At 34.2% G+C, this 11,084-nt stretch overlaps 1 protein-coding gene across 4 annotated transcripts in view; it reads left to right on the forward strand.

Annotated features, from left to right (window-relative positions):
* Positions 1-11,084, forward strand: part of LOC107089888 (potassium voltage-gated channel subfamily H member 1-like) — a 79,281-nt gene that overhangs the window by 2,348 nt on the left and 65,849 nt on the right. For 2 of the 4 annotated variants that reach the window (XM_015382915.1, XM_015382918.1), the window contains exons 2-3: positions 4,738-4,764; positions 7,137-7,263. In XM_015382915.1, the coding sequence (XP_015238401.1) occupies positions 4,738-4,764; positions 7,137-7,263 (154 nt within the window). The remainder of the gene's footprint in view (positions 1-4,737; positions 4,765-7,136; positions 7,264-11,084) is intronic. The other 2 variants (XM_015382916.1, XM_015382917.1) reach the window with 2 other exon arrangements.

Genomic DNA, 11,084 nt, shown 5'->3' on the forward strand with positions numbered 1-11,084 from the left:
TTGAAAAAGTAATTTAATTCATTTTAAAACCATTTCTGCTAGAGGTAGACTGATACTTCTTGCAATACTTTTATGCAGGCCTTGCCTTTAGATCACATGAGGCGCATTCATTTCTGCGTTCTCCATTTATTATCCATTGGTAGTCAGAGGTGTCAAAGGTACAGTATTTGTTTTTTACTCAAGTAGAAGTATAAATCCTACTGTTTAAAAACACTTTTGTAGAAGTTAGAGTATCGACTTAAGCTTTTTGCTCAAGTAAAATTGTAAAAGTACCATTTTTTTTAAAAACTACTTAAAGTATAAAAGTAGAAGTAATGCAGGAAAAAAATGTTTAGGATTAAGGCTTTAAAACTCATACTGGTTACTTTACTATACTATTAAAGGAACAGTTTTTCTACAATTCTGGATGATAACATCCTTATATTTAATTTTCTTAGTTTTATAACTAATGGCAAGAGTGCCAAATTCCACTTAGCATCTTCTTGAAAGATTATTTATTTTGGTATGTGGTGAACAACAGACCATACACTAACAAATCCATTTTTAAAATGTAAGGCGTAGAAAGTAGAGATAACTGTAAAAAAAAATGTAAGGAGTAGAAGTAAAAAGTTTTCTAAAAAAGAATTACTCCAGTAAAGTACAGTATGTATAACCAAAATTTCTACTTAAGAAAGGTAACAAAGTATTTGTACTTTTTTACTTGACACCTCTTTTGTTAGTGTTATGTTTGATTAATAAATGTTTACCATTTTTACTGGCTTTAAAATCTGCAGTACAGGTTAAAGTTAATTTCGACTTACAGTATATCTAAATAATTGGTGTTGATCTTAATAAAACATGTACTAATTAATCTCTAAGAGCCATTGTAATAAATTTAGAATATATATATATATATTTACGTGGATGTTTTTTCCTACCAAACCAATGTGATCAAGTTAAAGGGTTCATTTTAGTAGAACCACCTGTTTGAGATAATGATTGAAATAAAAGAAGAGTATCGTTCATGAGGGCTACTGACAGTTTTTTCCTTATCTGTACTTGAGCCATTTTGGAAGTAAGGAGATGTTGAAACAGTTTATACTGATTTTTGATAACTTATTTGCCCACACAGAGTAAAATCTCTGGGCTTTGATGGGCCTCGTGGCATTCGGCCTGTTGAAAAGCCCTTTTATAGACCCGATATCAGTACTGTGACATGTGTCTAACTTGTTTTCTGTGTTGTGGCAATGGAACAGGAAATTGAGTCCGATAGTCCAGGAAAAGGTATTTCTTGTAACTGCAGGAGCACAGATCAGGCTTTTCTAGACTGAAACTGATTTCCGGGTCGAGCCTATTTTCACTCTGACTGATTTGTTTTGGGTTTTTTTTCCAAAAGACTGTAGGACATATAAGGAAACTAAATGTGCTGCTGCTTTTTAAAAAAGAGGTATTTGCTTTTGGTTAACTGATAATAAAGCGATTGAAAGGTTATTCCTAATTTTGCATAAAAATATATATACCTAATCTTTATCTTATTGTACATTAATATACAAAAATGGAAAAAAGCTGCATTAAAAACATACTGTTGGTTCATGTCTGTATAAAAAATATCTGGAACTTCTGACTTCTGTTGTGTCTAAAAACATACTTTTTTTATAGAATTGGATCTAGGGCTGTAACAATTATTGGGATTAATCGTAATTAATCGATAATTGAAATAACAGTCAACAATAGTAATCAATTACTTGTTATCTTAAGTATAGAAGGTCTAAAATGCCTTTAGCTAACAGAGCAACCCACTTAGAGCAGTAATTATATCAAAATTGTAAAAAAGAGTATATAAACATTTTGGGTTTAAGATAAAAAATGTGCTCTATCCAGAACTATTCAAGTGGCAAAGTTTGAGTTTCATCTTGTTTAATTGAGTGAAAAAATGTTTCTTCAAGGAATATTTTTCTATCCTATTATTAATCGATTAATCGGAAAAATAATCAACAGAATAATCGATTTGCAAATTTATTGTTAGTTGCAGCCCTAATTAGATAATTAGAAATGTCATTGCACTTTTGATTGCAAATTTTCTTTTTTGACTATGATTTTCCCTGAGGAAGAGAAAGGACCAGGGATAGTAAGTGAACCCCCCATAAACCTCAAAAGTGGAATATTGTTGTAAATCCTCTTTATATCATTAAGATTAACATTCATTTCCAATACTAACTTTATTTCCTGTCATCCTAGTGGTCAATATATTTTCTGCTTATGTTATTTATTCTTGCTTGTCAGCAATCTGGAAGAAAATCAAACAGTTTTGTTTTTTGTGTTGCTGTGCCTGTTTTGCATCAAGACTAAATATTGCTTTACTGTTGCATCGACATCAGCAGCCAAGAAAACATTGGCACTCAGAGCAGTGAAGCTTACGAAGCATTATATGTGTGATGCATGTTATGCCGTATACTGTCAGGTCCTATATTTATTATTTCTTGGCACCTTTTTTAGTATATTGAATAAATGGTGGCAAAAAATACACTTCTAAAGGCTAGGGTTTTAAAATTTTGTAGAGATATGTCTTGATTCTTGCTTTCAGTAAGTACATTTTTTGCAGCTCATTGCAAAGTATATGAAATGCAGTATATGAAATACAGCTAAAAGAATCAAGTTAATTATATATTTGAAGTTCATAAGGTCTATACACCTTTTTCAAACACTGTTTTCTGTTGTTTTAGGGACAGAATAAATAAAAAATGTATATTAAAACCATGGTATCGAGTAATGAACAATATGGTTTTAGAAGCAGCCAATCCACTCAAACGGCTGTTGCTAAATTAGTGGATTATATTGCGTCAGTGATAGATAAAAATAAATTTGTTTTGTTTTTGTAGACCTCAAGGAAGCCTGTCAGATTTTAAATTATAAACTATTGCTTAATAAACTAGAAACTTATGGCTTCAGAGAACAAGCTTTATCCTGGATAAAAAGTTATCTTAACAGGTGTAAGTATGTTCACTTCAATGAGCACCAGGCAGAGAGGCTTGGTGTAACTTGCGGGGCGCCCAATGGTTCTCTGATTGGTCCAAAGCTGTTAATATTGTGTATAAACAATATTTGTCAGGTTTTTCAAATATAAAAATCTGTGCTTTTTGTTGACGGCACAACCCTGTATGAATCAGGAGACAATATTCAACAACTTATGACTGATGTGACTAAAGAATTGTCTAAAATAAATCATTGGTTTGATAAAAATTAATTATATTTTATTATAAGCAGAAAAAAAAAATACATTATATATATATATATATATAAAATAAATCATTGGTTTGATAAAAATTAATTATATTTTATTATAAGCAGAAAAAAAAAATACATTATATATAATAACAAAAATGGAAAACAGTGAGGACTGAAAGATTGAAGAAATTGTTTTTAATGGATACGTTAAATCAAATTTCTTGGGATAACATTAGATCATAAATTATCATGGAAACAACATTTGGTTGTTCAGAATAAAATGTTAAAATTGTTAGCCTTATTACACAAAACCAAGTATTTCCTTTAACCCAGCCGATCCTTCACCTGCTCTATTGTTCTCTCGTCGTACCATACATGATGTGCATTGTGTTTTTATGATCTGGCCAGTATAAAAACCGCTGTTTTTGTACAAAGTAAAAAGTAAGTTGTTGGCAGAAAATATTTTCAGTTTGTTTTTAAATAGGGAAAATATCTTTCATCTGAGAGGTGAAAATATGTAAAAAAAACAAAAAAGAACAACCAGGAAGAACTTATATCAAAATGAAAACTTTATCTTAAAGGAGTAGATGTGTGGAACGGTTTTTCTGATGAGCCTGAGCCTTTCAGTTTGTTGTTTAAAAAAACTGTTAAAAAAAGAAATCCTTCTTACATGCATTTGTATATATATATTTGTATTTTTAATTTTTTTTAATTTTTTTGGGACAATTGAATTCAGTCTTTGGTTGATGGGTTGGCAAGTAGGGCAGGCATCATAAGCCTGGGCTTCAGCCTATACCTTTTAGGTTGCTTTTAGGGGTAGGTTCAAATGTTTTGGTTCTTGTAGCTAAAATAAACATTTTCATTTTTTTTAATTTAGACAGATCAGATTAGATAACAGGATGGCTAAAAGAACATAGCAGAGCTGCTCTCTCCTTAATCCTTTTGAGCTTCCAGCCTCAGTCCATCATAAAGTTTCCTGGATTTAGAAATATAGACAGTTTTTCAGAAATCACACACTGAAGGAAATGATGTATGTCTTGAAGAAAACAATACATAAAGGGGTTTTTCTGTAATGCTAGTTGTGCTGATGATTTATATGTTGATGTATTTTTAAAAATTAGTGCAGACAGATTTTGTGGGAGCTCCTATTTATAAATAATTACTGCTGGCAGAAAGAAAAACATGTAAAGCTGTGAATTAAACGTATAATAAGAAATGACTAAAACATAGATTAGCAATTTGGATCAACAACAATCAGCTACAAAATTCATATTGGTACATCTTTACCTAAATGTTATATGCTTTAAAGATGAACAAATATAACATATAGTATCTTCACTTAAGATGTATTGAATTAATTAAAAACATTGTAAACAAGTGAGCTATGAGTTTTTATTGTACAACAGTTTAGATTAAACAACCAGACCAGTTTGTCTTTTGTTTATTGCTCACCATCGTTGTCTGACATTCTTCATTCATTCAAATGTTTCTCCCTGTACTCTGTTAACATTCTTTTCTTTTCAAATTTTTCAGTTTGGACACTGCCACATAGACAGACAGGTACACATTGAAGTTTAACACAGCGAGTTCCTTATTGCAATTTTCTTGTAATGTTCTTTAATAAATGCTGTTACTTTAAAATCACTTTATAGTTCTTTGGTTTATTTGTATAAAATATACTTGTTCACAGGTAACTCAGTCAGAGATTGTTAATTTATGCCCCCTTTTTCAACACATCCTCATGCATGCGATTGTTGTGAAGGACACATGGGCATGTCATGTCTTGTGCTTCATCTTCTGTCAGTGTGCTGATGCTTGAAGTTGCCATTTGTGTCAGTGTGACTTTCCTTGTTGATTACAGTTTGCTGTTTGTGGCCATTTTCTCCCCTGTTCTTTTAGCACGCCTTATATTGTCACATGGTGTTTAGCGTTAAGAGATTTTAAATAGATTAAAACACACTATTGCATCTACTTTAAAAATGAGTACAATTAATTTTAGACTGTTTTTGTTTGTTCAAATGTCTTTACTTTTAAAAGATCAAACACAATTTCTACATTTTACTTAAAAAAATTATATCTTTATTTAAAGTCTGGTCAAAAGTATTGTACTTCTAACACCCAAATAATTATTTTAATAATAAATTGGGTGATAAAACCCATTGTTAATACTGTATCATAAAAACATTATGACATAGATAGGCAAAAGTTATTTTAATGTGGTTGAAAATCTATCTGAGTCGTTCTTTTGTCCAGGATGGAATGATTGGATGCCGTTTTATTCATAAAGATATGAATAAAAAAAACTTTCCAAAAGGTTTAAGGCTCCTTTGCTTTATCACTTTATCAGTAAATTTAGAAGTGTTAAATTAACTCATAGGGACACTACACACTAGATTGAGGTTAAATAACACTGTTGAATGGGAGTTGAAATTCAAAACTTATATATCCAATATATCCAACAGAAGTATATATCATGTTTATCATTCACTCATCCATGATGGTAAGTTACATACTGTACAGGGCGCTCTGACAGAAGCAAGGCCACCGTATACAAACACCACCAGGTCTTCTGACCACCATCAGTAGATAATGAGTGTGAGGCTTGCCCAACAATACATCAGCTAAGATGGAGGGGGCTGCAGTTTGAACTGGTTGCAGGACTAACTTTAGCGTCCTGCACCAAAGCACAAAAGTCAGCTTTTGTTGTTGTTAGTGCAAGCTTTTTAGCAAGAGGTGAGATCTGCTTAGCTCCAACTGTTGGGAGCTGTCCCTTGGGAAATCAGGAGCTTAAATATCCGGTCAAACCCTGGCTCTCTACTCAGTAGCTTAGCGTTTTTGGTACATAAAGCCAAAAGTGGCACTCATCAAAGCTTGTTGACTGCTGCTGCAGACAAGGATTTGTTTTTCTATGAATTTATTTAAAACAGAATTCTGAAAGCTATTTATAGAATACTCTTCTTAGTAAACAATGGAAAGAAAACTTCCTATAATCATTGACCAACTTTTTACATGTTTCCGCTATTATTTCTAAGACTCAGCTTTGATAATGAGCTTCGAGTCTTTGAGATTAGAAGACCTTTCTCTCTAAAGATCCTCCATCAGATTTAAGTCAAGACTCTAAATAGGCATCTTTGAGTTAATCACTTCCAGTCTCAAGGAAGATGTTGATTATTTTAAGATTACCTAACCTGCCAGGGCTGTATATGAACTTGTGTTTTTAAGTGGGTGTATTTTCTTGTTGAATGATTATTTCCACCCAGGAGAAAGAACGACAGGAACGACTCATCCCCCTGATGAGTGAACAGAAACATCGGACTCAGAGTGAAAATATATATGAATATTTAGGTTCATTCACATGTTGAAAGAAGAAATTTCCGCTTAGAAATGTAAATACTTAGACTTAGTTAGCTGTCGCGCTTTCTATAGAGAAAGAAAAGAAAAGTGGGTTCTGTGGTGTTCTGTACTTAAATTAAGAGTCTTACTCAGGGTGAAGAACGTAATGAGCTGTAGACATATATGTGTACACATATGTCATATATATACATATATGTGTACTATATCAACCTGTCATTGCACTGAGAGACAGTATATCTGCTAGCTCTAATTATTGAAGCAAACATTATTGGGTAAACACTATTGCTCAATTCAATCCTTATTTCCTGAAGCTTTCAAGGATTCAGATTGTGAGGAATAGGTAATTAAAGGTAACATTGCATTAAAACATATGCAATATGACCTGACCAAGACTAAACTCTAGTAATCTCCATATAATTTAAAGTCATATAATGCTCTGGTTTGAACACTTTTTACTGCTGAACTCGTTCATCTTGATCTCTTCCCCTCTTAGAGTTAAATTTAAATTGTGTGACAGCTTTAGAAAAACACCTTTTCCTCTGAACTTGTTCTTTATTTGTTCTAATTCCTCTTTAAAGCAGATACCAACTTTGTCCTGGGGAACGCTCAGATAGTGGACTGGCCCATCGTCTACAGCAACGATGGCTTCTGCAAGCTGTCAGGATACCACAGGGCGGAGGTGATGCAGAAAAGCAGCACCTGCAGGTAGGGACAATGAGATGCTGACCTATAAGTCACCATGTGGAAGCATGTAAACCTTCACAAGACCAAATCTGAATAAGAAAACAATGATGTACTCACTTTAAATTACCGGTGGTTTTGCTTTTATACAATACTTTTGGAAGTTATTTCAGCAGTGGAAACAGATATTGCTAGTTTGTTTTTGAAAGATTGTTAAGAATATTTTTTCCCCTGGTTCTCTATCCTGACTAAAATGACTAATATCAAATTTTTTTAAAGACTTTTTTTTTTTTATCAAGTAGAACTACATTTCTACAATATCAATCTGTCTCACCTACAGCAGCATGAAATGGGATAATGATTATTTCCAAAGGTATTATTATGTTTTTTATTAATATAATTAATCGAAAAGATTTCAATCTGAAAAACTCACACTGAAAGAAAAAAACAATTAGAAGAATTTTATTGATACAGTTACTTTAGTGTTTGGTGCTCAGACCTCGGCAGGTAACATAGAGCGGACTTTTGTTTGCTAAGCATGAACAGGAATAAAGAACACCCCCCCGAAACTGGTGGTGGAGGTGAGTTAGATGAAGTTGTTCAGTCGATAGACTGCTGGTTGGCGAAACAGTATGCTTGAGCTGTATGGAGAGAACCAGTGGACTGTGTGAGCTGATACTAGAGCTTCACTCAGGGACCATGAAGATGGAAGTCCAGCTTGGATAACACAGGTTGAGAGAACTTGTCCATGATAAGAAAGCATGAAGCAACAGTGGAGTAGAAAAACTCTCCTTTGGGTAGAAATCTCTTGTAGAACCAGGCTCATGTAGCGGTATTCTGCCGGACCGGTTGAAATGAGACAGGGAACAAAGTAAGAGTCAGGGAGGAATGAAACTCTGATGAAGCTTTAGCTACGATGGTGGAGGAGGGGTTGAAACGGGGTCATCTGAATTGAAGTCTGATATAGCGCGACCACTGCCTGCACTTTGGGTAGCAGGCTGAGTTGTGGATTGGAGACCTTTTAAGATGAACTCTGGATGCTGATTGGGCTTTCGTGGAGGTGTGGTTCAAAGCAACCTATTCTCATTATGAGTTCATATGAAATCGTACGAAAAGTTATGCACCGTAATTTTGCAATTTTTGGACATTTTTTTCGTCGTATTCGCATGTGCATCTGACGCACCATTCACGAATATAGAATATAAATTACAATTAGCCCTAACCCTGACCCTAACCCTAACCCTAAGATATATAACAGCAAGCAACGTAGTTAGAGACATGAATAAGTGATGATTGCACTGATTAATCCCATTTTTACATCCGTCCGCGGATCTGTTTTTTTTTCTGTCTGCCAGCACATGCGCACTGATGTGGTTTTTTGAGGAAAATCGTCCAAAACGTATGAAATAGTGTGCATAACTTTTCGTACGATTTCATACGCACTGATAATGAGAATATGTTGTTCAAAGCAGATTAGCTGGTGTCGGAGACGGATGAAGGCGAGTAATCAGTTTATTTAGTTGAACTTCCGCCTAGACTCCATTTTCAGCATTTATGTGGTTTTAAAATTAGATCGCCTTTCTTATTTGAACAACTTCATGATAGGCTTTTTATCTACATTTATAGATCATGTACAAAATGGTTTATACTCTGATTTTTTTCTTTCTTTGTTAACCTTTGATGTATTTTTGTAATAGATGAACAACAAGTAATGAGAGAAGGATAGAATTTGACTTTCTGACCCTGTTTTCTAATGTAAACTAGACAGTTAATAAATATTGTTTTTCTGTAGTCCCTCATCGGGCCTCTACAGTTAAACAAAACTTAGAAATGCACTTATAAATTCTACCGATAGACTTGCATTGGATCTACTAGAGCTCTCAACTGACAGAGTTTGCAGAGCTTCCTCTGAGCAGATAGAAACATAATAATTTCTTGTATTTTTTGGCTAAATTTAACAAAACTAATGGCAAAAAGTTTCCATCTAACGAAACCAGCTGATTGCATTGAGTCATTACCTTTGCAGGACATGCTGTTTCTGGATGAGCATGTGGCGACAGTAAATATTCGCTTGCATTTTGTCGTTGAAGCTATAGCAATCCCACAAACTTAGCATGCTTGCCACGACAGCGGAGAGACAAAACTCTTCTAACAGGAAGAAACGTCCAGCAGAACCAGGATCAGTGTGAGTGGCCTTCTGCTAAGCCGACTGGGGTTCAAGGAGACAAAAGCAGACATTCAAAATTAACATAGAAGCACTGATCCATAAATACTTTCTCTGGTAGAAAATGTAGTAATATACTAGCTCCACAGGTGGCTCTGTTCAGCAAAAAAAAAAAAAAAAAAAAAAAAAGCAGATAAGCAGATGAGCTCTTAGCCAATTTTAATGGCAGGGATGAAAGAGAGCGCATAAAGTTAGTCACAGTGAAAGCTGAGTCCATAGCTATGTCTGGGAGAGAAACAGGACTAAAAACAAAAAAAACAGGCCCAACTCTTTCATCTTTAACTCAAGGTGTACAGTATGCATGGATGGGACTAGCTTGAGTACTAACCAGACCTACATGTAAAGTTAGTGTGCAGTTTAAACTTTAAGTCAACTGCAATAAAGGAGGCAGAGGAAGGAAAGGTGGATTAGTTAAAATAACTAAAATCTACCACCTTCTTTTTACTTTAACTTTTTAAAACTGGAGATAATGAAAAATCAAAATCCTGTTGTTTTCTTTTTTTAAATTGCAATTGAAAAAATAATAAAACCATTTTTTTGTAATCATACAGTATGTATTTACTTTGACACCATTTTTCATGTAAGTGTGGTAGGACATAAAACAGTTGTATTAAAGTAACTAATACAGTAAAGTAGATGCCAATAAGGGTTGCATTATTTTTTTCAGTGCAGTTTTATTTCAATTATCCTTTCCATTAACCCAACCACACACATCTAGAGGTTTCACTCCAGTGTTTCCTTTTTTTCACAACGCCTTCTTATCCAAAGTACATTGATGTAGGACTTCACTGTTACTGTTGAGTGGAAAATGCTTACTTCTACTTTCATGCATAGAGTTTCTCTTCCCATCTGTGTGGAGGCAGGGACAATAAAAAAAATATATAACCGGCGTCTAAAGGGCTGTAGTACGTAATTAATTGCCCAGCCCTAAGAATAATGCCAATTATATTTTTATTAAAGGCAGTCTAGGTACCATAGGATTTAGTGGAACTTCTCTTGGAGAACTTAAAGCTGAACCCTTACTTTGTAGCTCTGGTTGTATGTTTAGGGTTGATTCTCTGCTGCAGGATGAACTTCTCAAGTCTTTTGTCATTTCTAACAGTTTCTCTTTGAACCATAAATGCTTCATCGGGCTTGACATAAACTGTCCCGTACCTGCAAAAGGAATCTGTTCCCATATGATGATTCTGCCACTACTGTGTTTCATTTCGTTCAGGCTGATGTGAAGAGTTACTTTTCCCTCAAATGTAGTTTTTGGTTTATTTTCCCCTTGAAAATAGAGAGTTTTTCTCAACCTGCTTAAATATGCAGGAACTGAAACCCCCTTGGCTCTAGCTCCCATTGCTGTAAATGGGCTTTGAGAGGATTCCTCATACCTCATTGTTTAAAAAATGAAAAACATCAATCCAAAGCCAAAGGAGCACAGAACAAGTGTCAATCTGGACATTTTCTGCAGCAGTAGTGCTTTCTGTCCGTTGTTTAGAAGACAGCCTCTTCTGCAGGAAGGTGACTCGAAGGAACGCTCGAGTACAGCAGACGGAGAGACAAAGTCAGACCTGCAAGCCTTATTTGTGTAACTTATTTAATTAGTAATTTGTTTATTAGTGTGCACCAATTTCTG

Source organism: Cyprinodon variegatus, unplaced genomic scaffold (genome assembly GCF_000732505.1).
Source record: "Cyprinodon variegatus isolate N-32 unplaced genomic scaffold, C_variegatus-1.0 Scaffold270, whole genome shotgun sequence".
Classification (NCBI taxonomy): Eukaryota; Metazoa; Chordata; class Actinopteri; order Cyprinodontiformes; family Cyprinodontidae; genus Cyprinodon; species Cyprinodon variegatus.